This window comes from Amborella trichopoda, chromosome 8 (genome assembly GCF_054954075.1).
Source record: "Amborella trichopoda isolate Santa Cruz 75 chromosome 8, AtrichopodaSantaCruz75HAP2 v2.0, whole genome shotgun sequence".
NCBI classification, from domain to species: domain Eukaryota; kingdom Viridiplantae; phylum Streptophyta; class Magnoliopsida; order Amborellales; family Amborellaceae; genus Amborella; species Amborella trichopoda.
In genome coordinates this window covers 43495034-43522116 of record NC_142343.1, presented here as the reverse complement: position 1 = coordinate 43522116, position 27083 = coordinate 43495034, and the positions used below count along the sequence as shown (strand labels likewise).

Below are 27083 nucleotides of genomic sequence, written 5' to 3'. Positions count from 1 at the left end.
CTGCAAGAAGCATAGAGCAAGGTTCATATTACCAGCCTTAATTTCGGTTCACTAAAACTGAATCTCAGAATTAAGCCAAAATATCAGCTAAAGGTTTTATGAGATGATGGCCGTGATGATGATGATGATGCTCAAATATTGAATAAGCCAAAAGCCCTACCTAAAGTGGCTAAAATTTGTCCAACAATTACTCAAATTCATCACAAATCAGTGATCAGGGAGTATGAGCATACTAGGACAAACGAAATAAACATCAACACCCACTCTTATCCAGATTAAACCAGACACTGTTAATTTTTTCAGCATGAGAAGAGACCCAACCGGTACAAACCTCTGAACCACAAGGATTTTCATCCAAAAATCACATCTCTAATGAGTAATCAGCAACACTTCAGTGTTTAATCGTGACAAACACCAAAACACTTGGGCCTCTAACTCCTCAAGTGCCAGCAAATATCCCCATACAAACAGGACTGCAGAGTTCATAAATGCATTCCTAGACACCACCATCATGAGAGCCTCCACAACATGGAGGACCAATATCTACCTAATATAATTATAAAGTTCAAGTACACTTCAAAGAATGACAGGATACATATATACAACAAACTTCAGATATGTGTCAAACAAAAAACATTAAAAGAAGCTACAATGCAAGTTCGGTAAATCAAATAGCCGAGTATACAATGAAACCACATGTATGCAGAATATAACATCAGCATTTATTTATTTTCTAGTGCTCAAATATCTCACCGTGCGTAGCCGTTTGACACCATTACGACCTGCTGCCAAGTGGCCATCTTGAGCATTAGTTCCCGAAAGAGCAAATATGGACACTGAGGTCCCATCCTCCTGTTGAAAGATACCAAGAAAAATATAAGGGAAATAACACAACCATCTCAAAGAGAGGAATCAACAATTTATGCACACCCAATCTGATCTCCATCTTTGAGCAACAAGTGATATCTATGAAGCATAAAGCTCTAAACTTAAACATCTTTCCAACAATATTTGCAAGTACACACGTGTGCATAGCACGCACAGACGCACCCACGATACCCGACTGTGATAAAAACTTTAAACATCCAATTTACCATATTGGGGTAAAAATTTAATGCTTGTAGTGGACTATCATTCAGATTCGCAATATGGTAAAAGTTTAATGCTTGTAGTGGACTATCATTCAGATTCCAGAATACAATCCACAAAAGAGTTATTGTAAGTAAAAATAGGGATAATCCCATTATTGTTCTTTTTATTAATGCTAACAACTGTGGAAGGAAACAAACAATTATATCATGCTAGAGCAAGAAATGGAGCTCTCAAGAAGAGAGCCAAAAGTCCCATCTATGTTGCATGGATTCTTCACTCCAGGCTCCATACCATTGTGACATGGCTGGACACCGGTACAGCATGGACATGGCTAGATTCTCCATTCTGAAGAATCATGAAAATAGGATCATTGAGAAATGTGGAGATATGGGATCCGACACTTCTGGATTCTTCTCATGGATTAGGATTTTTCTCCCAAAAGAATCATGTGTAATATCCTATTTTAAAACTTTGTGTTCTAATATTATCTTTTTTTAAATCCTAAACATGGAGAATGGGTAAGCATCTCAAACATCGAGTTCATAAATCCTAAGATCTCCTACCTATACCACAGCCATACTTGTGAGCTCCTCACTTTAACTTCGTTGATTTCTTGAATCCCTGTTGGTTCTAGTATGACTACATGTGCATTGGAATTTCGCAATTCTTATGCAGAAGTACACACATGTTGCAAAGTAGCATTTTGACTTCTCAATCAATCATGCTTGTCATCTTGTTGTGCGCACACACACACACAAAAGCACGCAGGCACAGACACACGAACACGAACACAAACACACACACATATATAGAGCTAAATCATACTATTTACAGCTCAAAGAATCTGATACCTCAGTACCGTGTCTAACACTGACGTCTGTAACGATACCCATTCAGCATAGAGTTAATTATCTTAGTAGTTAGCAATTGGCCATGTGCCATCCAGTGTAATCAAAACCATAAAAGTTTTCATCCACTCCTTCTTGAACTCCTGAAGGTAGAAGGTGAAGCATTTAAAGAGGTCAGGTGGACAGTGGACATGGGCAATACCCCTGAAGAATAGCCAATACTATGAATAAGATTTCTTGCCTAGATAGATGACATATTCAATAGGAAGAAAGAAGTTACCATATCCCATATCCTCCCTCGTTCTCAAAGAGGAAAAGGGTGAAACAGATTCCACAGCCAAGGACGGGACGAGGGGGAAGTCTCCCTCCCTCCCTCCCTCTTGCTTCAACACCCCCCCCCAAACCCCCTCCCCCTCCAGCACCCCAAAAACAAATTCTTGTCCGGTCTTCCCCTAGTTGCTCCAAGCAACTCAAACATGGTATGCCTTTTAAATGTCATCTTTCTTCCCTCCTTCCTCCCCCCCAACTCCAACGTCAAATAAACATAATAATAATCATCATCTGAAGAAGAGTGTGAATGGCTCCCCCATATCATTTATGCTGCCATATCAGACAGCGACGCCCATGACAGTATCCAAAATCCAAATGCCAAAATTCTACTAACCTCGCTTTTCTTGAAAAGAAGTTCTAATCATCCTCTTCAACAGCTCCTCCCTTATCATATTTATCTAGATGGGCGCAAAAGTTGAAAATCTCTAGAGACAACAATCTTTCACCAAAGACATAGTCCCCAAAATTATCTTCAGCAGATGTTCAAACCTTGCCCTCCATGGTGCTTCTCTCTGTTTTGATCCTTCTAAGATTTGCAAGTTGCAATCCTCATCCCTTCCGCATTATCAATCCTAGATCAAGCCTTGCCCACACTAACGCCACACCTACACGATTATGTCAGTATCCTATTTTCTCTTCTCATCTCTAGAAACCTCACCCCCTTTCGATTATCCTTAAACAAATTTCTAGTCTCCTCCTTTCCCAACCTGGGTTTAATGTTACAAAGACATATATATGCGTATTAGAGTCGAACAAGGTTAAAAGTACCCATCCAAATTTGATCTTTACGAGCATCACAAACACCCAACCCAAAATTGGTCTTTTAAACTAGACACATCCACGCACCATTTAGAAGAAGGGGAACAGGGGCTGTCAAGTGATATTAAGTAGTTTCAACATGAAATTTAACAAAAATTGGTTATGCAAAATTTTCCTAGTTTCTGAAGTGTCAAACATGGGTGTCATATCCTTGACTTGTCAACCATAGCCCAAAAACCAGGAATGCTCATGTCCAAGTCCCAAAGAGTACTAGAAACCACCTCTTTAACTTTGAACAACACTCCTTCCAAAATCACAATCCCTAAAAATTACCTGCCTTTACCGTTCTATAACATAAAAAATGCTAGATGAATGGAGAAAAGTTATTGTGGTACCTATTTACAAGAACAAATGAGACATACAGAATTGTACAAACTATCGAGGGATCAAACTTATGGAACATTATGAAATTGTGGGAGAGAGTGATTCAGCAACAACTAAGGCATGAAATGAGTACATCAGAAAACCAATTCGGTTTTATGCCATGAAGGTCAACAACTGAGGGTATTTTCCTACTTAGTCAACTGATTGAGAAGTTTAGGGTGAAGGAAAATGACCTCCATGATCCTTATTTATTTAGAGAAAGACTACGATAGAGTACCTCAAGATTAGATTTGGTGGGTGTTAGAAAAGAAATGAGTCTCCAGATACTACATCGACTTGGTGAGAGATATGTACGAGGACGCGTTAACTAGTGCACGAGCAACTAGTGGAGAGACGAATGAGTTTTCAGTGATAACAGGTCTACATCAAGAGTCAGCATTAAGCCCTTACCTCTTTATTTAAGTTATAGATGACTTAGGCACATACAAGATAAGGTACCATGGTGCATATTGTTCACGAATGATATAGTTTTGATCAATGAGACCCGAAATGGTGTCAACACAAAGGCAGAACATTGGAGGGACGCTCTAGAATCTAAAGGTTTTAAAATTAGCCGAACTAGTACAGAGTATATCGAATGCAAGTTTAGTAATTATAAGAGCAGAGACAAGGAAATAGTTAATATTGAAGGTCGAGAAATACCAAAAAAATGCACTTTCGATATATTAGGTCGATAATCTAGGAAAATGGAGAGATTGAAAAATATATCTTTCGTAGAATTGGAGCTAGGTAAGCGAAGTGGAGATGGGCAACTAGAGTTTTATGTGATTGCCATATACCAATGAAGTTGAGGGACACGTTCTATAGGACAGCTATGAGACCAACTTTGCTTTATGGGGCGGAATGTTGGGCGGCCAATAACAACATAACCATAGAATGAGTATAGCTGAGATAAAGATGCTGAGATGGATAAGTGGCAAGACAAGTAGGGATAGAATTCGGAATGAATACATTCGGGAGAATTTAGATGTGGCACCAATAGGGTATAAGATGCGAGAAAGTAGACTTAGGTAGATTGGCCACGTGTTGCACAGACCCAGTATAGTTCCTGTTAAGAGGTGCAAGTTAGTTTAAGTAAAAAGCTCAAAAAAGACAAGGAGTAGGCCTAAAAGGATGGCTGAAAATAACGAGAAAAGATATGGGGACTTATGGACTCACTGAGGGTATAGCCCTTAATACAGTAGAATGGCGAACCAGGATTTGTACAACCGAGTCCAATTAGTTAGGTAAAAGCTCTGACAATGATAATGATGGTGATGACCCTTCTGAAACCAACAAACTCCAACAATTAGGTTACCTTACCGTTGCCATGACCCTGATTCCCAAGTATGTAAGGAGCATGTTTTAATGGACCAATCATAATTCAACTTCAACAAAAGAAACCCACTCCCATACAAGCCGCATACTTCCATTAGCCTCAAATGGACCACTTCCCTATGTTTTCCATTTGTCTTCTGTACTAGTTACCACTTTTAGTGGCTCCGCATCCTGAAATTCAATGAAGTGATCTTCTCACATGATTCATAATTCACCAAATTCCCTAATTTCTAAATATTTCCCCAGATTATCTACATGCAAAAATCCAAGTTGAACTTAACAAAATTGGTCAACCAGCCAAAAGGGAAAAAATATCCTCCATGTCCCGGAAATGGATTTAAAATACACTAATTACTCAGGTTCCTCTCTTCTCCATTTCTTCCCAATCCTGAAATTCCCTAACAGACTAATGTTGTCAACTACAATTTACTGAGCTGAAACTTCTCCAACCTCCAACTAGAAACGTCTCAAAATTTTGTGATGAAATTTCATGATTACTGAGCTTATAAGCCCTTCAATCAAAAGCTAAACATACATAATTCATGATTATAAAGGGCTTATGTGCTTCAAATTTTTTTCATACTTTTATCAACTTGGATATAATTTGACATGTCAGTTGCTAAACTGAAATTTCCAAATGTAAGCTCTAAGATTGTAAACTATCAAGCATCTTCAAAAAAAAAAAAAAACATAAAAATCAATCACGGACATATTTCAAAATTAAATGATATCGAGTGAACAGTTAAAATTCGAAAACGACTTTTGGATTTGTCTTCTTCTTTTTTTAAGTTTCAACCTTGGGAACCTAAAGCTCAAACCCAAGCATTTAAACTCGCAATTTTAAAATGAAAATTTTACTACTTGAGCCTGAGTTTGATCGACTTGGTTAAAACAATCACATTGTCCACAATTCTAGTAATTCTTGATCCAATTATTCAAAGCCCAAATGTCTTTGAAACCCTATAAAAACAAATCACTCAAAAGGGTATAATCACTGATCCCAGAACCAAAAAATAATACTCAAATAGTAGCAGCTAATGAAATTTTGAAATTAAGTAACTCTTCTCACAAAATTATTCATACACGATTTATTTATAGAACAAATTAGAGAGCAATGGAGCAAAAAAAATGGAACAAAAGATGAATTTGATTGCATACCTTAGATGTTCCTCGATAGTGGATCCATGAGCCCCATGCTGAAGAATAAGGCTCCCCAATGTTGTAAGGAAGATCCTTGATACCAGCTCCAGATCCAGCCACTACAGTTTTAATGAATTTGAACATTTTTTATGGCTTGTAGGCTCTGATCTAGAGAGGCAAATCGAAGAATTAACAGTTACGCCTGAGATAGAGAGACGTACACAGGAGAGAGAGAGAGGCAGTGCTACATATTTGAGAGAGAAAACATTCTGTTCAGAGAGTGATCCAATTTTTCTACATAAATAAGAAGGTTCCCACTTTTGCTCGGAGAGAGAGAGAGATTTTTTTCCAATTTTTCTACTCAAATAATCAAAGATTCGCAATTAATCCCTCCAAATTTTGGCATTAATAACACAGTTTGGGAAAATAAATCATAGTCACGCGAGATCACAAACACATTGCCTCCCGCCCAAAGGCACTTCCCACAAATTATGGAATGGTTCGGTGAGTCAGCGGACTCCTTGTAGATGTGCGGCCCCTTTTAAAATTCTAGGTTTTTTGACAAGTAAATGTGGATATTTGGGCCCGGCCTTTGGCCTTTTTGGTGAGAATAGTCCAATACCTCACCGTTGGCTCAACAATACTATCACTTTGGTTAGTAAATGTTGTAAGTCAATGGAAATTTGGGCTCGACCTTTTTGGTGATAATAGAATTCAATACTTCACGATGAGGCTAGACGATACTACCATCAAAACCTCATGGCATTTTCAAAAAATGATAATCATTTTAGTAAGATAGAGTCACCATGGGCTCGACAATACTACCACCAAAGCCTCAAGGCATTTCAAAAAATGATAATCATTCTGGTAATAATGGAGTCAGTAGATCTTACCGTTGAGCAAAACAATGCAACTACGAAAGCCTTTTTTTTTAGTTCTTCTTTTGATAATAGAGGAAAAGTTTAATGTCAATGGTGTAAGAGCCGCTTACCCAATAGAGGAAATGTTGTATGTCAATCAAAGCAGGTGCACGAGCCGCTGACCCAAAAGAGTCCATCATTAAGATGGACGGTGTAAAATAAATACACAAAAAAATATTTTTTAATTTTTAAATATTTATGTTAAGATTCATGATCTAGATGATGAATCCCCCAAATCCATCTTTAAGGTGCACTCCAAAGAGAGAACTCACAAGTACATATGAGTCGGCTAACTTATAGTAACCCATCCTGATTTTAGATTTAAAATTTTAGAACTTGTCCATTAGAATTTTAAATTTTAAAAATAAAAATTTTATATTTTCACTGTCCATTTTGAAGTATCGTGGAAATTCCATTTTTTATGTCTATCTCTAAGGTCGGTATGTGATGAGGAGACGTACATGTTTTTGGTGCAAAACTATGTCCTTAAATGATTCCAATAAGTTTTATAAGGGTGTGGTTTCTATAAGGTAGGTTTCAACCTTAAGCAATTTAATTAATGCATACCTCCACATTTTAACCTAATATGTATTTTTGGTGTAAAAAGCTTTTCAGATTATTTAAAATCTATTTTTGTGTCTAATTATGAAGTTTTAATAATATTACAATTCATTACATTTTATATTGTGAAATGACAATTTTCCACTGAGACCATATCAAACTCTCTCTATTCACATACCTTCAATAATTTCATTGAAATGTAACATAATTTTATCAAAATATATAACATATATGTCCATTTTTATTCATAATTAATTTTCTTTTAATTTTCTTTTAATTTTATTTTTTAAAAAATATTAAAAATATGTTATTAGCTTGCTATGCCCAAACTAGACAAACCTACCGGAGTGGCTTCTTAACCAAGTTGGCTTGGAACCGAGTGGGTTACTAGTCCAGAGTATAATTAGCAAGTCAGAAACTATCAATAAATCAGCTCACCATAAAATCGAAAACATATCATTTTAATTTTTAAAAACTCAGGTGAAAAAATCTGATAAAAAATACGGATCGATAAAAATACTTTATATAAAGATATCGCTAATATATAGGATTAGGCTAAAAAAATCGGACTAAAAAAATTGAATAAATTTATAATATTAGAAATTTTGAAATTCTAAAAAATAAAAATTATGTCAAAGCCATAAATAATTAATTAATTCATAAAAAATTTACTAAACTAATATAATTAAGTCAATTAATTTAGATGCTCTAATCCAATCATCCAATATTAAATCAAAAATTAACTACTATATACCAAAAAACTGTACCATATAAATCCATCATTAAATACTTTAAAAACCATCACATTTACTTATTACATACCAAAAACAAATATATTATATAAATTTATTTATTAAATACTTTAACTATAGTATAGTGACAAATATATTATATAAATTTATTCATGAAATACTTAAACATTAAGAGGTAAAAAAAAAAAAAAAATACACCATTTTTGTTTTCTCGTTACAATGATTTGTGACTATGGTCACTCCATAACGTGAACATAACTAGGTTAAAGTTTTATAAATTTCTTCAATTGAAAAGAGGCTCGCAGTAATTGGGTTCACATCTGTGTTTACGGTTTAGAGAGAGAAGGAAGAGGGCTGGGCTCATAGCCATTAGAGTTTACAGAGATAGAAGGAAGAAGGCGAAGGCTGGGCTCATAGCCATTCACAGAGAGAGAAGAAGGAAGAAGGCGGTTTAGAGAGATAAGAAGGAAGAACGAAGAGGGCTGGGCTCATAGCCATTAAGGTTTATAGAGAGAAGAAGGAAGAAGGAAGAAGGAAGAAGGAAGAAGGAAGAGGTTATCGGCTTCATAAACCCTAATGGAAGAGGCCCTAGTTGATTTTTAGAGAGAGAAAAGGAAGATGGGATACTGATTTGGGATAGTTTGAAGAGGATTTTTCTCTCTGATTTGAGAGAAAGCCCTAACTATACTGATTTGTGAAGAGGCCTTAATTGAGTTTTACCGAGAGATAAGGTAGAGGTTTTTTTCATTTTCTAGGGGAAACAACGAGCAGAGCTGGAAACCTAATCCTCTATGTACAATTTCTTGCTCCTGTAAGTTTACAGTTTACACTATATTGTTTATCTTTGTTATCACATAATTAAAAACAAAATATTGATTACTTGGTCCTGTAGTTACACTCTCTGCTTGTCATTCATCAGTAAAAGACTATGTTTTGAGCTCTAATTTGTGCCATAAACAGTATTTTCATAAAAACAATTATCACAAATAATCACAGAAATCTGCATGTATATGATTTTCTTTACACAATGATTTACTTTACGAAATGATTTGTTATAAACAGTAGTGCAATTGCTTGCTCCTGTAAGTTTATAGTTTACACTATATTGTTTATCTTTGTTAATAAAAAACAAAATATTGATTACTTGGTCCTGTAGTCACACTCTCTGCTTCTCATTCATCAATAAAAGAGTATGTGTTGAGCTTTAATTTGTGCCATAAACAGTATTTTCATAAAAACAATTATCACAAATAATCACAGAAATCTGCATGTATATGATTTACTTTACACAATGATTTGCTGTAAACAGTATTTCATTTACACAATGATTTTCCATAATAACAACTGAAATCTGCATCTATTTGTTTAAGTTAAAAAGAAAAGGGAAAAAAAATTCTTACCTTCAATCTGCAACTGTGGCTTTGAAGAACACGGTGGTGATAAAAATTTCTATTTTAGGTTTAGTTTTTTTTGAAATAATTTTTTTTTTTCAAAAGCATGAAAGTAGCAATGGCTGCAATACGCAAAACAGGAAAAAATAATAATTTATCTTTCAAAAAAAATTATAGGTAAAAAAAGATACATTTTTTGGCCTGATTTAAATCGTATTATGAAAAAAACGCATTTTAAACGTTTTTATGAAAACTACGCGATTTTTTCCCGACCTTTTAAAAAAGTCACCGTTTAAAACGGTTTCCATAAAAACACGATTTTTTTAGAAAATCGTCGATTAATCGGCGATTCGCTAACTATGGTTTAGAGTGACACTCAATCCGGTTTATTAAACAATTAAGGGTGCAGTTCGTATAGAGCCGAGGCTCTAAACAATCAAAGTAATGCGCACCTTCAAATAGTGTCAAGGAATATGGTTTCAATTCTGTAGATCTTTGTAATAGCCTTACAATATATTTTTATCACTGCTTATAAAATTTTAAGCTTAAAAAGCAGTTTAGATCGAGCAGATCTATGAAAACTTAAACAACTTGAAAATTGGCAGTCCAACAATGTATTACAAGATGTATTATTTTCAAAACTTGAAATCCTTTTTTTTTCTCATGTCCATACATCTTGATGTCGAGAAGATCAATTTGAAGATATTTGGATATCAAAACAACCTCTTATGGAGAAATTTTTCTAATTTGATTTTTTAGTGCCTCGCACTCATATAAACCTTTTCAGAACCAATTAAACACCATAAAAATTAAAAAGTAAAAACGAATCCAGTGTTTTCATGTTGGTTTTGGAGCTAGCCCTCTCATCTTCGAAAGGTACGCTCCTCTCTCTCTCTCTCTCTCTCTCTCTCTCTCTCTCTCTCTCTCTCTCTCATATGCCTACTTTTTCACAGTGGAATCCTGTCTGCACATCATGATCATTATCATCGTCCGAGTTTTATTCCAATTATTTGGAGTCTGCCACGTGAATTGTGTTATGCCGTTCGGCTCAATGTTTTTCATGATTTCCTGCTTTCACTGTATTTTTATTCACATGCCATTGAATTTTTTATTTTTATGTTTATTGCTACTTGGTTTTATATTCGGAGCTCTTCTTTCTTCTCTGTTTTGTTAAATATATAAAAGGATTTTATGTAAAGTGCTTATGTTTACTGATTTTGTGAACTGGGAATATGCTTATCTTTACTGATTTTGTGACTTGTATCCATATTAAATTTTGGGCTTTGACTGTTCTGTCTATTTTTTATTTTGTTCATAGGTTTTTTTGGCAGATTTTGGTGAAATTCAGCTGTAAAATTTTGATATTCGGTTGCTCGCAATTCAGCCAAAAACCCTAGCCCTAACCCTATAAGACCTTGTTTATGGCGGATTCTAGTGACCCTATGCCCACTGAACCAGGTGGCCTTTCAATCGAATGACATACTGTTTCCCCTACCTTTCTATAAATGTATTTTTCTCAAGTAATTGTGATACTTATGGTTTTTATTTTTTTTGGATTTTTTTTGCAGTATGTAGTTTTTTTAGAAAACCAACAAAGAACAAGAATATAAGAAAGCGAAATTTAGAAGAGAATGATTCAGAGGGGGAAGATGAATCTCCATCTGTGTCTTTGAACCACAAAGTACCTAAGAAACCAGACAACAAGCTGTTCTTCTCGACTGTCGGCCCTTCCAGAGTTCCTTCAGAAACCCTAGAACAAGCTCCATCCTCGAAAGCAACTGTCTTTCACTTTGAATCCTCAAAGGAGATACAGGTCGAACACGATAGCCGAGCAACTGCAACACTTGAAACAGAAACTGATTTCTCAAACGACGCCCGAGCCATTAGAGAGAGGATCCTTAAACAAGAAGAGGAAAGACTCAGAGGTAATAAACGAGATGAGAAACTTTACCAAGGAATTCATGGGTACACAGATTACAAGGCTGGTTTTCGGCGAGAACACACAGTCGCCTCTGAGAAAGCAGGGGGAGCTCATGGTCCACTTAGGGCTCCAGTGAACTACAGGGCATCCGCTCGTTTCGACTACCAGCCTGATATATGCAAGGATTATAAGGAGACAGGTTATTGTGGGTTTGGAGATGCTTGCAAATTTATGCATGACAGGGGAGATTATAAGAGCGGCTGGCAAATGGAGAGAGAGTGGGAGGAGGCAGAGAAAGAGAGGAAGAGGAGGTTGGCAATGGGTGGAGGAGACGACGAAACAGGTGGAAGAGATGGGCATGAGAGTGACGATGAAGATGATTCTTTGCCTTTTGCTTGTTTTATATGTAGAGAAAGGTTCAAGGAGCCAGTTGTAACCAAGTGCAAGCACTACTTCTGTGCTTGTTGCGCAATAGAGGTATAATTATGTTAACTCTTCATTTTGCCATAAATTTTGTAATCATTTATCAACATACATATCACTACAAACCATACCCATTGGAGATCCTGCAATTCAATTAAACTGATTTTTCCTTTGTTCAAGATGTCATATTTTTTAATCTTGTACTTCTATATCTGGATTTTTCTGCCTAAGGTTTTGGGTTACCAATTCCTTTTTGGCTTGAAAAATCTTATTAAAAAGAAGACCGAAGAAATTGGATAAGATACCACAGTAGAAACATAGATAATAGCTTATGAGCAGAAAAAGGTGGGCATCTGATAATGTCAAGTTTTCATGCATGGTTTTGTTTGTCTGAATATGGAAAGGCTGTTTTTCTCACTACTTGCCTCTCTTTTTTTTTTTATCTCTAGTGTACCATTTTTCAGTTTATTGTCTGCAGTTTATTTTCTGAAACTGGCTTATCTTCCAGATAGGAAATCCTTATTTTGTGTGGTGGTTGAATTATTGTGTTTTAAAATTTTGTAGATGCAAACAGATTGTTTGATGCCTTTAAATCCCTTTTGTTCATTTTCTAACTCTGTGGCTTGTTTCTTCTGGATCAGCATCATAAAAAAAACAAGAAGTGCTTTGTCTGTGACAAACCAACGCTTGGCATATTCAACACGGCTCATGAGATCAAGAAAAAGATGGCAGAGGAAAAATGAGAACTTCATATTCTGCTCTTCTATAACCGTTGGAGATAAAATATGAGCTTTAGGTATGTACTATGTAATGAGATTGTTATGTTTTAATAGAAGATAGAACCCTTTTTACGAAAGTTATGTAAAGACATTAAACACTGAGATGATGTTGTGAATGAGGCCAATTTGATTAAATTAGACGTTTATAAGGTTTAAAGAGCGCCATTGAATCGTACTCATTGTCTATTGGGAAGCTGGCAATTTGGCAGATTCTGTAGTGTTAGTGTGGTAAGGGAAACTTGAGTGCTTGGACCTCAGTCCTGGTGGGCATTAATGCTATCCTTAAAAGGCTGCCAGTGATTAAAATAAAGGTGATTTTGGTATGGGAAGTCTAACCTAGGAACTGGTTGGCTGTCTTCTGCCAACTTTTGAATGGTCCCCCTTTCCTACTGAGTGGATCTTTTAATCAACGGCTTTGCTTATCGGATGGTCAGGGACTAAGGGGGCTCCCTGCCAATCTATCTGATGGTGGGATTGGGACTTTCCACCATTTCATCTAGGGGGAACTGCCTGCCTGTTCACAGCCCTTAAAATAGATTGTAAAAGAACTTTGTTCATATGAAGTTTTAAAGAAAATTTTCATTTAAAATATTCTATGTTAGGATTTGGGATATCCGTATGTTCTGAAAAAGTTCCTTACCTCTGTATATTCTGAAAAAGTTTCTTAATAAACTATCTTAACTTCACATGTTTCTGAAATGATCTCTTATTGATTTGTATGTATGAAGGCATCACATGGCCATTTTTGAACCCTCATCACTGTTTGAACTTTACGTTCATTTGACATGAGTTCTGTATGCTGCCACATATGCTCTTTGATTGATATGTATTCTAAAAGTGGGTATGTAGATGAAGCTCTCATGGTTTTCAATAGCATCTCTTATAGAGACATGGCCATATATAATGTCATGATTGATGGTATTTTCAGCAGGGCTTAACTGAAGAAGGTGGCAATCTTTTTGGGAAAATGCAATTGTTGGGCATGAGACCAGATGGGTTTTCTCGCTCTATACTTCTTGGTGGGTTTTCCATGGTTTTATCATTGGAAACCCAATGTCCGGGTGACCCATTTTTGGGGACTAATTTAATGGGCTTACTTTATTTTGTGATTTGAATCGAAAACTGCAACAAATCTTTTTCATGAAGTGCCCAAGAAGAACTGGGTTTCAAGGAAAATTACAATTGGAGGTTTAGCACAAAATAGCAGGTCAGATAAGAGCTTAGAGATGTTAAAGATGATGATGATGAGAGAATCAAACTGAGTTCAGAGGTTTTTTCGAGTATCTTGAGGCCCCGCTCAAATTGTGAGGACTTGATCTCTGGTGCAGCACTCCATTGTTGCGTTATAAAGCATGGTCTTTGCTCCGATCCTTATATCTATCACTCTCTCCCTTTCTCTCTCTCTCTCATAAACATGTATGGAAAATTTTCTCAGATGGAGAAATCATGGCTGGTTTCCAATGGAACTTCTCTAAAAGAATTGGCTTCATGGGCTCCATGATTTCTTTGTGTATTTATAATAAACTTGGCAAAAAGGCATTGAAGTTATATAAACTGATGAAATTTAGTGGGGCAAAGCCATATTATTGTAGTCTATCTAATGCATTATGAGCCTGTAATTTAATGAGCTTCTTAGAGCACAGGAGTAATTTAATGTGTTTCTTAGAGCACAAGAGAGTGGACTGAATACTGCTCAGCTGACCAAGCATTCCAATAGTTGAAAGTTTGAGGAAACCATGATAATTTCAAACATAAATTTACTCAAAGGATTTAACAGCTTGGGGTGCTATAATTTAGTGCTTTAAATTTGATGAGGGAGATGGAATTATCAGCACTTAAAGCCTGATTCTGCTAATTTGGCGACAATTCTTTCAGGTTTCGCAAGTCTGGAGGCTCTAGAATTGGGTACCTAGGTCTATGCTTATATGATAAAAAACAGTATATTTTTTTTCTAACTGGCATTATAGATGTACACCAAATGTGTATTACCTTTGGTTTTCAAACATGAAGTAAAGTACCCCAGCTGCCCAGCTGCTTAGAATGCAATAACAATTCGAGGATTTTACCAGAATTGCTTGCTGGAATAATCGATTGCGCTGTTTACGATTATGGTTCAACAGGGTTTAGAGCCTGAGTCTATTTCTACGGCAACTGTTATTCCTGCAACTGCACGTGTAGCTGCTCTAAAACATGGGAAAGCCATCCACTAGTGGATATAAAATTGGACATGGGTTTTGGTCAGAAATGGGGCCTTGATTGAGATGTATATCGAATGTGGGAGCTTAAGTGCAGGAAGAATGGTGTTTTCGTAAAATCTCTTGGAGAGTGTTTGATGACTTGAACCAAGGACAGAGAGAGAGTACTGGAAAAAGCATCAGAAAGAGAGGAGATAGAAACTTGTGAAACAGAGAGAAAGCTACTCAGTGAAATTACTTAGAGAGTTAGAAATCCATGATGACGAAATCTCTGTCTATCAAAAAGAGAGGAAACATTTGACGAAACACCGCAAGGAGTTTTGATTGCTTGGAACGCCAGGATTTCAGGTGAAGGATCACTTGGCAAATGCAAGGAAGCCCTGGAGCTCTTTGAAGAGATTCAAAGTGAGACTGGATGAGGTCATTTTTTTGGAGTTGATCTGAGCTTGAAGCCATTGTGGCCTAGTCGAGAAACGGCTAGAGCTTTTCCACATCATGAGCAAAAAATACGGAACCGGCCCAAAAATGGAGTATTACGCATACCTATTGACATTTTATCAAGGGTAGGACAACTTGAAGAAGCTCACGAGCATGCCTGTTCAGTCTCATTCATTGGGCGTCTTTTGCTTCGTTCATGTAAATTTTTGCAATTTAAGGCTCCGATGATCGGCTGGAAAGGCTTTGATAGAAATGGAGCCAAATCGAACCAACCATTATGTTCAAATATTTATGCAGAGGCTGGGATGAGGGAGCAGTGGACCTTAGAAGCGTAACGCAAGAGGGGGTTGGGGAAGAGTGCAGGGTGCAGTTGGATCGAGGCGAAGAACAGGATGTATCTGTTCGTTTCGATGAATGTGTATCATTATGAGATTCGAGGCATACGGTGCACCGGAGGGGCTCGCAAGGCATATGGACGAGGACGGCACCTGCCTGTGGTTGCATGACATAGAGATATAGAGAGATTAGTGAAAAATGCCATGGTACCAATTCATTGCCCACCGCTCCATTGTATGAAGATCTTGATCCGATTTTTTGAGAGAGAAAGAGAGTGAGCTTCTGAAGACTATCGCAACAACACAGACTCATTGCTCCATTATATGAAGAACTCGATCCGAGTTTGGTAGCCAGAGAGATTACGCTGAAGAAGACTATAACAACAAATCATAGGCCCCCTGCTATATTGGACAAATAACTAAAGGGAAAAGTTTGTATAGAGCCGAGACTCTAAACAATCACATTCGAACCGCCCTAAAAACTGTCACTCGACGAGATTGTTTTGATGTCCAAAAATACTTAAATCAATCATCTCAACATCGAGATGCATGGACAAGCGAAAAAAAATTGATTTCAAGTTTTGGAAATAATGTATTTTGGAATGCATTTTTTGACTGTCAATTTTCAAGATTTTCATAGATCTGTCGATCTACACCATTTTTTAAGCTTTAAACTTTATAAATAAAGATGGAAAGTATATTTTAAGACTATCACAAAGATTTTCAGTGTTGGAACCACATTTCTCGACACTAGTTAAAAATAGGCTTTAATTTGATTGTTTAGAGCCTAGGTTCTATACAAACCACACCCATAACTAAAAAGTTTTGGAGGATTCGAGTTTGGGTTTATTTGGTTTGCGGTTGATATTTGCAATGCTACATGTCAAGTGCAATTCTTACTCAAAGATCCTTGAACGGCAAACTTACTGGATTCATATGGTTAACAATATTGATAAGATTTTCTGGGAGCATAAAAATTCATCTTACGAAAGGCCCAATTCCAGATCTGTGTCCCACTTAGGCGCTTGTACATTATTCGAGGTCCTGAATATTTAACTATCCCTTAAAAATCTCTCTCCCACTTAATTATGAGTCCGTTATACTCGATTCACCGCCCCGACACCGATCCCATACATAAAGTACCAAATGTTGTCTAGGCTTCTGGACTTCATTTGAGTTCGATAACTGCTTATGCTATGCAACCAATTACACACCGTGCTGCATTATGCGACACGCAAAAAATGAGATTGTGTCCCAAGCCACGACACGGTGCCACCATCCTAGCGTTGATTGTCGACACAGTGACACCATCGCATTATTGATGGTCGACACAATACCACCATCTCATCATTGATTATCACACTGTGACGTATCTCCAATGCCCACCATTGTATTTGACGGTGGAAATGATTCAATAGTATACACACTATGTCTAGTACTAGCTTGGACAGGAAATGATTCAATAGGCTACACATTATGTCTGGTACTAGCTTGGACACAATCTGGCATCTCAAACTAGTACAGGACCAAAGTAAATGTGGTTGGACCCTTATCGGACTGCACATCCTGTGTAATTTGAACTATAGGTTCTTAAGATGTGTGGTTTGCATAAGGTCGCAACCTTAAACATAAAAGGTGCACCTCCAAACTTTATCATGAGATACAATTTTGGTGTAGAAAATTCTTAAGATGGTGGAGAATTTATTTTAATTTTTAATTATAAAATTTTAAACTCCAAAAGTGGTTCAAATCAAGCAGATATATAAAATCATGAATATCTTGAAAATAGACGGTCTAGATAACGTGTTACGAGATGTCTCATTTTCATGGCTTGAAATCTCTTTTTTTCTCTATATCTATACATCTCGATGTCAAGATATTCAATTAGATGTATTCCCAACATCAAAACCAACGTGTTAAAAATCACTACTCCATATCGGAATTGACCGATTCGAATAAAAAAAATCCTTGAAGCCAATCCGGTTCCCTCCATATATCGAGAACCGGTCGTATCTCTAACATGGTCGGTTGGATTTAGCAGAAACCGGCCGAATCCGTTATCCATAATTGGCCAGTTCTAGTCTGATCCAGTTTGAACAAGGTGGGTAAGCGTTTTTCTAAGAAAACTTTTTTTGCAAGTTTACTTTGATATTCTTGTTAAAAGGAGGAGCAACAACCCAGATGCTAGTTTTTATCTCAAAATATCACCTTCACATAGGCCCCACCAACCAAGCATACATCATAAGCAAGTTGCTTTGTTTTTCCTTGACAATCGAAGTGTCATGTGACAAATTAAAAAATCCTCAACCTTTGAATTCAACAAACGCTAATCCTACGAAGGAAAATAAAAGCATAAAGCCATACAACATTTATATATGGAAAAGTATACAATGAGATCATTTACTTTTGTACAAGATGGTTATAATAGTCGACCGACTTACCATAATATCATTCGCTTTCCACGAATGGCCCACCTCCTCCCATCCCATCCTAGATTTAGGGTTTTACATCATCATTGTTGTTAAGCTTATTAGCTTAAATTAATATGGTTGCTTACACCGCCATATCACCTCAACAGCAAGCAATATCACCATCCTCTGTTGGGTTTATGTGGCCTTTAAAGGCCTTATGAGTGCTTGTAAAATGAATGATATAGTGAAACATAAAATCCGTGGGAGTGTGATCCCTCGTGAACCATACTAAACAAACGATATTTACATATACCGGACTGTGCTTGACGATCTAGGCAAGTCGGTTGGGAAAAACCCATATTAACTGGGCATAAAAAACAAATCGAGAAGGGTTCTAATGGGTTAACCCTTGATGAGGTCGGAGAATATGCCCGGATGAGTGAGCCGAGAGACTGTGTGACCCTTATGTGTGATGGTAGCCTACTGAGACGGGAGCCAAAACCTCATCCATGTTTCATCACACGGCATGCATATTGATAGATCATTTGGAAAAGCCATATATCCACCTTTGGGTGAAGCGTATGCATGTGCGAGAGACACCCCTATGTGCTATAGAGCTATTGTCGCATCAGGTCGTGGTGACCTTGACTCGTCTCTAGGGGAGGACTTGTAATCCACAGACTGGGATTGTGACCCCTTGATTCATCAACCTAACTTTAGTGACCTACTAATGAGCCCCTGCTTGGACTGTGGGTCATGGAAAACACTAAGTCGGTTCGATAAAGCTAGTGTGGTTTGTAGTCCACAATTGAAGGTGGAGTACCCCATTATTACAGATTGGATTCTTAAAATCATATAGATCTTTTTCCCATCATATTAATTTAATTGTGTTCATTTTATTATTGAAATGATTTTAGTTTTATTATTTGAATTTTTATGAATCTCTCAATATTTTATTTGTGATTTTTGGACTTATAAAAATACAGTTATTGTTGTTACAAAGTTATAAAAATTCATATATATATTTTAAATTGTTTATTCAATTTTAAAAATAATATTTTTTTTTTATAATATTCCATGAGGGCCCATAGTGTACATGGGCCCACCACATGGCATGTAGGTGGGGGCCCACATGTGCCACAAAAGGGTAGCACGCCCCACCCTCTTTGGATTCTCTTGTTTGCTTTTAAGATAAGGTTAGTTTGATTTGTAGCATGTAGTCAAATCTTGGAAGGGATATATTGACCATGGCTTTATCTATTTTGTAGCAAGTTTGTTTTAAAAAAATATGGTCAATTTGAATTGATATGGATCTTATCTTATTTATAGTTGGTAGTAGTTATCTGCTTGATATTACTTGACATATCCTTATGGCATAGACATGGATCGTGCAATTTTATAGAATGCATGATATTTATTTTATTTAAATATATTAATGGGGAAATGGTTTAGGAAAGGGGACAATGGTTCATGCACCTTCCATAATGTTGATGGTCCATCTATGGAATGGATGGCTCAGATCTTTCACCCCACAAGTCACCATTGATTGACGGTCTATGTTCAATCTCTAAGCTAAAGAAAACCCTAAGAAACCCTAATCTTATTTAAAGCCTATAAAAAAAGATTGTTTCTACCCAAAAATCTCTTACACCTTATCTCTTGTATCTAATTCCCATCTTTCTTTCTCATATCCCAAAAAGGGGGCACACGCCACTCTCTCATGTTTGATATCTCTCTCCCACATTGTGAAAGAACGTAAGGGTTTAAGTTATATAGTTCTTCTCTCATATCTCTCAAATATGGATTTACGGCTCAGGGTTTTAGGGTTTAGCAAAAAGAGAATCTATCTCTCTCAAACTAGGTTGCTAAGAGAATTCACTTAGAGTTTGAGTTTGTGATCGAAGGGGTTCATGTTCCATTCGTGTGGCTTGGCTGAAATTTACTTTCCTGGTTCGAGATTAAAGCTAGACCGCTGATCCTGCGCCATCGGATGGTGGTGACTCAGTGTGGAGTGTAATAAGCCGGGTTGAGATCATCTCTGGCACTCTTCTTTTTTTGTTTCTTGCAATCTTATCTTTTATTTTGGTTTTATTGTTATGTTGATTTTATTTTGAAATTTATCTTCTTATAATAAAGACCACCTGTAAGTGATCTTTTGCCAAAAGAAAGAGGTGAAAAAAAAAAAAATGTATTCCCCGGTAAAAAATCACATAGGTCTTTCTTTCACCATCTCCCAAGGCATCTCTATCAGAGCGCGGGATCGCGACAATCTCTCTCTCTCCATCTCTCTATGCAAACAATCAATTTCACTAAACTTCTCTCTCCCCCCTCTCACTCTACTGACAATCTCTTCTACTAGATTTATTTCATATAGTATTTTTCAAAAATCAAAACTCCTAAGTTAATACACAAATAAAAAAATAAATTGAAGTAGAGATATTCATTTTATTGTCATGTTACATTTGAAAGTCTATTTTGACTATAAAATGAATTTATTAGACAACAAATACTCAATATGAGACAATTTTTCAGTATTTACATATTTTTTACAGAATACTGGAAAAGCACACTGCATTTGCCACGTTTTTTTTTTTTAAGAAACCTAGAAAAACTATTTTTTTTAAAGGCGCACCTTCAAATTGTATTGAAATATTTTTTTTCAGTATCATCAATCTTTATAATGTCATGAAATTTATTTTCATCTCTAATTATAAACTTTAAAGATTAAAACATAGTGTAGATCAAGTAGATCTATAAACACTTTAAAATCTTGAAAATTGATGGTCTAAATAATACATTATAACATGCACTACTTTCAAGACTTGAAATCTATTTTTCTCATGTTCATACATCTCTAGGTTGTGATGATCGAATTTGAGAGTTTTTCAGCATTAAAATAACCTCTTCTATACAAATTTTGAGGTGCGGATTAATTTGATTGTTTAGAGCATCACCTTTATATAAACTTTTTCATATTATCACACCTTTTCTAGGTTGACCACTATTTGATATGTTGGAGCTCTATACAAAGAACGGTCCATTATAAGGGCTAAGGCTTGCCTTATTAGCCTGGAACTCCGAAGGGTTGCCCTTCGCCCTACCAAATGGGCCTTGGCTTGGTCAGGCCCTAGTCGTGGGCGAGGTGGCCTGGCTCAGCCCTATTAATCTAGTCCAGCCATTCCGATGCATGTTGAGCAAATAGATATTAACTTTTTTAAAGAAAAAGTTTATATAAGATTGACGCCCTAAACAAGCAAATTAAGGTGCACCTTAAAAATTTATTAGGAAAAGTATTTTGATGCCGAAAAACTTTAAAATTTGATCATCTCGACCTTGGGATACATGACCATAAAAAGAAAAAAAGACTTCAAGCCTTGGAATAGTGCATAAAAAAAAGAAGAGACTTCAAGCCTTGGAATAGTGCATCTTATAATGCATTATCTAGATCACCAATTTTCAAGATTTTCAAGTGTTCATATATCTGCTTGATTTATACTATTTTTGAAGCTTTAATTTTTATAACTAGAGATGAAAATAATTCTTCAGCCATCGTAAAGATTTTTGGTACTGAAATGACATCTTTCGACTCTATTTGAAGGTGCACCTTACTTTGATTGTTTAGGCGCTCAGCCTTATACAAACCGCACCCTTTTCTAAATTCATAAGAAAACAAAGAAAAGGCAGGACCACACCTAACCGGGCCATGACCTTGACCCAAGCCCAGCCTAGCCAGCATAAATTTCACATCTAGACCTAGCCCTCGGCCCAAATTTGGTAGCCCCGGCCTAAGCTGCTCATAGCCAGTAGGTGTGGCAGTGGACCCAAACCCGACTCGGGACCTGGGAGTAGACCCAATCCGGGATTGGGTATGGGTCTAAAAATTGAACCCGTCAGTTGGGTCCGGGTCCAAATCTTGGATCCAAACACTATTCGGGTCTGGGGTCCGGGTCTGGCCGGACATAGATGACCTGTTGCTACTCCTACTAGCTAGGCTGAGCCGTCCAGCCCATTTCTACCACTAATTTCTTATGCATTAGAAAAGTGTAGTTCGGTACAGCCCCTTATTGGCTACCAAATTGGACCAAATTTGAGCCACAGACTCATAAGAGAGCCTTCGATTTGATGATCCAAGTTTCAGCTTGATCATAGATCGTTAAGCATGCATCTGAGTTGTCTCGGTCTTGAACCACACAGTCATGTGTAAGCTGCTATGAACCACATTCAACCCCTTGAGGGGAACAAACCTCGCCCACTTTCACCTATTAGGTTCTTTAACCATTCCTCTGTCCATTGCAAGTCTTTATCCCTTGAAATCATACCAAGCTTGGTCTTGGCATGTAGAGCGGCATATTGACCTAGTCCATTTTTGTTTGAGTTCTATTCGGATTCTAAGTGATCTAAAACACATCAAAACAGAGATTCTGGAGGAGGAGGAGGTGGAGATGGTGATGATTTTTTATATCGACAACACAGTTAATGGTTGGGACTTAACGGTGCTTGAGACCAAACCCGAGCAACGAGGTTGGGCGAACCACGAGGCTTGGGGTTAGGAGGGGGTAACAAAATCCTTCCTCGCCGAGACCGCTGTACTTGGCGTGGAGGGTGTACTCAAGCTGCAACTAATAGACTAGAACCTCAATTGATTCAGATGCTGACGACAACGATTATAAATATTATTGATATCATAGTGCTCACATGAGGTTGGACCACCTGGTTATTCATATTGGTTTTAGATTGAATTATTTGTCTCCTTAGTTTATAATGTTTTATATTGGTTTTAGATTGAATAATTTGTCTCCTTACTTTATAATGTTTTATATTTGATATTCCAGTGAAACTCATTGTCGTTATGTACTCCATTAAGGAATGTGGATTGCGCTTTGCTACTCTTAATATATAACGAACTCTCAAAATCCGCAAGTTTTTAAAACTTTATCAAAATACATAACTGAAGAAGTTTTTTAAGAACTTACATAACCTCACTATATGATTTTTTTATTTTTTTATTTCACATCATTTTAGGCTGGCTCACCCCAAATTGGTGAGCTGACCCAAATCGCTAGGTGATCGAGCTGGACAGTGATTCCCATTTCTCAAAAATAGCCATAGACCTACCTAATGGTCAAGTACAAGTTTAGTAGGGCTCGAGCTAAGAACCATTACGTCTTAGTTCCCGAGACATACTAGGAGCCAGAAAAATCGGTTGGTTCAGCCGGTTCTGTCTGGGAATTGGTCGGCTTAGCTGAACGACCTAGTTCCATGATCTTTTGGATTTATTTTTTATTTATTTTAAATTCACATTTGATGTTTTTTTTTAATGGGAGGGGGATGGCCCTCCCCTCAGTCCCAACTTTTACAAGGTCCAACCACTTGCACAAACAAGTGGGCCTAGCTACTGCATAAAAGGTCCACCAACTTGTGCTGAAATTTGCATTATTATAAAACCCCAAATTGCTTTTTTGTTGTGAACCCTAAATTGTTTGAGAATGTGATTATAAAATGCCTTGATCTTATCAGGCATGGATAGAAACCAAAAAAGGGTCAAAAGAGTAAGCCTAGTGGCCACCTCACCTACCCCCCACACACGTGTAGGGTTTGGTCATAGCATTGGAGGAGAGTGGAATATCACTCAAAAAGTTTGCTGAGAAGTGTCATCAAATAGAGGAGGTAAAAGAGTAGGTGGGGAACACATTGCCTACCAAAGTAGTTGGGGCAATCTCACTTTGAAGGGTTGCAAATAATAGGCCTCCCATTTCTTGGAGATAATTTTGAAAGGAGAAGAAGTATGAGGAAATTTATCCAAATGACACTTAAAATATTAATTATTTTTATTTAATTTCAAAATACCCATCAAAATATTCATAATTATGAGTTGAATAGTTTATATATGGGTAAAACGCTAAATGATTGCATATTATAAGAACATTCACTTTTTGGTACAATAATGTCACAAATAACTTCTAACCGTTGGATGTATGTGACAACATTTGAAAAATTTTATTTTGAATTTTATGTCCAATCAATAGTACTTGCTCAACTACTTGATTCTACATCTGATGATCAATAATGATTGAGACCTCTTTATATAAAAAAAAAGAAGTGATCTTACTATATGCTTTTGAAATGTTAGTTCATATTTCATAGATATTTTGATTAACTTCCCAAATACATGAAAGAAAACCTTTCCTCGGTATTTTTAAATATGTTGGTAGAATTTTGGAGGCTCAAACCTTTATTCAAACCAACGTGCGTGCACCTGATGGTTTGATTCCCACGTTTGACCTACCCAAATTTGACTAAAAATTGATTAAAAAAATCAATTATATTAGGAAAAGGCAAGACAACAACGGGGTAAATAAAACAAGTGGGAACGATACAAAATAAATTAAAAAAAGAAGAAGCCAAGAACGTATCAAATGCACAGTATTTAAATTTTTAAAGTTCATTAGACCGGGTCTTCAAGGGTTGGTTGTCTGGATGGCGTGAAAATTTTACCATTTTGTCCCCCTTGGGATCTATATCATATATAATAAGGAAAATTACAAACAACCCCAGGGACAACAGACTTCCTATACAAAAAAAGTTTCTAACTTTGTGTCCCAAATTTAACTTTCCTCGCTAATACCTCCCCCAAGTCATAAAAAAGGTAAAATGAAGACCCTCTAGAAAGCATGCGATACAAAATAGGGGTGGTTCGGCACTGTACTTTTGGAAAGCATGCGGTTTGGCACTTTGTTTCTGGAAATCATGCGGTCTGGCATTAAATTGGGGTTGTCCGACATTTTGGGCATATGTTTTGACACAAAATGGGGACGGTATGGCACTTGGGCTTCTGAAAAGCATGCGGTCCGACATAAAATAAGGGCGGTCCAATACTTTGGGCATGAGGTCTGGCATTATGGATATTTGTTTCAAAAAAATATAACTTTTTTGGTTTAAGAGGGTATTTGCAAGGAAAGGTAAATTTGAGGTAAAAGTTGCTAAAACAACTTTTTTGGGGGTAGGTTATCTAGAAAGTCTCATTTTGAGGAGTTTTTGTAATTTTTTCTATACAAAAACTATTGATTTTTGGAAAAGTTTAAAATAATGCCTAAGCCTTATAGAATAAACTAAAGTTGTCTTAAATCTCACCAAAAAATTGTACATTTGAAGTCGTAAAACCTTCAAATCGATCATCTCAATCTTGACCATTATAATATATATATAAAAAAAAAGAGGATTTCAAGCCCTTATGAAGTGTATATTTTTTAAAATATATATTTTCAAGTATCCATAGATCCAAGAGATCTGTACTCTGTTTTTAGCTATCAATTTCATAATTGGTGGTAGAAATAAATTTTCGAGCCTTTAAAGGGATTTCCGATGCCCAAAGTGCTTTTCAGATGGAGTTATCAAGTGAGGCTTTACTTTTCTTTTTAAATCTTAGGACTTATAGAAACCATACCCTTTATTTTCTTACAAAAATATCACAGTCTGTTTTATTCGTCAGATGTGAAATTAGACAGTTAAGATTGAAAAATGGCCTTCATGAGATGATTTTCTATAATTGGTGGGAAAAATGACTGAGTCCCACCCGCCCAATGTCATATATAACGATTAAGGTTCATTTTTTACTTTTAATACAAAAGTATATGATCTCATAGCATGCAATCCCAAGTCGTTCTTACTCTTTTAAGAATTCAATTATTTATTTTAAATTGATATGGCTCTTGTAACTTAATATGGATATACAAGAGTTGAATTTTGCAAATAGGAAAACAAAAAAAATTACATAATCATTTCAATAGAATATACAAAAAAAAATGGTTTGATAGCAGCTACAGCCCTATCAAACTAAGTAAAGCCTCACCTCATAACTCATCGAAAATTGCAATGCAAGCATTTAAAAACCTTTACATCCATTATTTGGCTTGAGCACTATGGTTGTAAAAAAAATAAATGGATTTCAACCTCTAAAAATAATATATATTGTAACTAATTAACCCTAAAAATAAGTATTCATAAATCTGCAAGATCTTTACCATTTTTTGAGTTTTAAATTTTATTTTTTATGTTAAGAATTAATTTTAAAGCTATCATAAAAGTTTTGTCGCGGGAAATTAAGGTGAACCTTTATTTTGTTTTCATAAAACCTAGGCCTATTGAAACTTCAAGGCTTTGAAAAAAGTAAAAATGATGGGGCAGTTGGGTTGATTAAATAATGACGGCCTTATAATTCCTAGAAGAGGCACCGCATGGTATATTAATTTAGGTAATGTTATTTTTTTAAAAACAATTGCCTTTAAATTTATTTAAAAACAAAAAAAATTGTCTGAATTTATTTAAAAATAAATGAAAATTGTCAACATCCCATCGACGGCTCAAAACCTGGCAGGTCCCACATCGAATGAATGAAGGTCAAGCCCACATAGAGTGCACGAAACGTCTTTCTTTTGTCGAAACCTTTTAAAATTTCTTTTGTCAAAACCTTTTAAAAAATGATATAGAAGGGTGATCCGGATTGTGACATTATTCTGAATCCACTAATAAAATAGGATTCGGCCGTTTTGTTCAAGAAATTCGCCTATCGGTGTGAGGACATAGTAAAAAGGACACGTCACCATATCATTTTTTTTAAAAAAAAAATGCCTAAGAAATTTTTTTTAAAAAAATATTATTATTTCTTTAGAAAGAACAAAAGTTTTTAAACCCACGTGGGGCGGCCATGTACTATCATTTATAAAATAAATGGTCTACAAAATAAAAAATTTATTTTTATTTTTTAATTAATTATATTGATTTTTATTTTTTATAATTTATAAAAATAAAGTACATATAATTAAGTTTGAATTACATATAAATCTAAAATATAAATTACACATAATAAATTTACAATAATTAATATAATTACATGAAATTATTGTTATTTATGTTAATAACTCAATCTAATTATGCTAAACTCATGTCACTATAATTATGTGAATACAAATATATTAAAATGACATTAACATTATTAGGTTGAATGAATATAATTATGTAAAAATTGTT

General features: G+C 36.0%; 2 protein-coding genes across 9 annotated transcripts in view; one reads left to right on the top strand and one right to left on the bottom strand.

The window, feature by feature from the left end:
- CTEXP (kinase family with ARM repeat domain-containing protein) overlaps positions 1–6177 on the bottom strand; it is a 29820-nt gene extending 23643 nt beyond the window's left edge. For all 6 annotated transcript variants that reach the window (XM_088873959.1, XM_088873960.1, XM_006842449.4 and 3 more), the window contains exons 1-2: positions 5949–6177; positions 754–852 (exon numbers count right to left, since the gene is read on the bottom strand). In XM_088873959.1, coding sequence (XP_088730085.1) covers positions 754–852; positions 5949–6074 — 225 coding nt within the window. In that variant the 5' untranslated portion in view covers positions 6075–6177. The remainder of the gene's footprint in view (positions 1–753; positions 853–5948) is intronic.
- Positions 6178–8557: 2380 nt separating this feature from the next.
- LOC18432339 (Zinc finger (CCCH-type/C3HC4-type RING finger) family protein) lies at positions 8558–14254 on the top strand. Of its 3 annotated transcripts, none has more exons than XR_002280643.2 (5): positions 8558–8974; positions 10873–11012; positions 11123–11952; positions 12540–12694; positions 13609–14254. XR_002280643.2 is itself a non-coding variant. In XM_011624366.3 (4 exons), the coding sequence occupies exons 2-4, from the start codon at positions 10976–10978 to the stop codon at positions 12639–12641; spliced, it is 969 nt and encodes a 322-aa protein (XP_011622668.1). In that variant the 5' UTR covers positions 8558–8974; positions 10873–10975; the 3' UTR covers positions 12642–12840. The 3 variants fall into 3 exon arrangements, 1 of the variants encoding a protein (XP_011622668.1); XR_966605.3 differs by having other exon boundaries at positions 13606–14254; XM_011624366.3 differs by lacking the exon at positions 13609–14254 and having other exon boundaries at positions 12540–12840.
- Positions 14255–27083: the final 12829 nt, after the last annotated feature.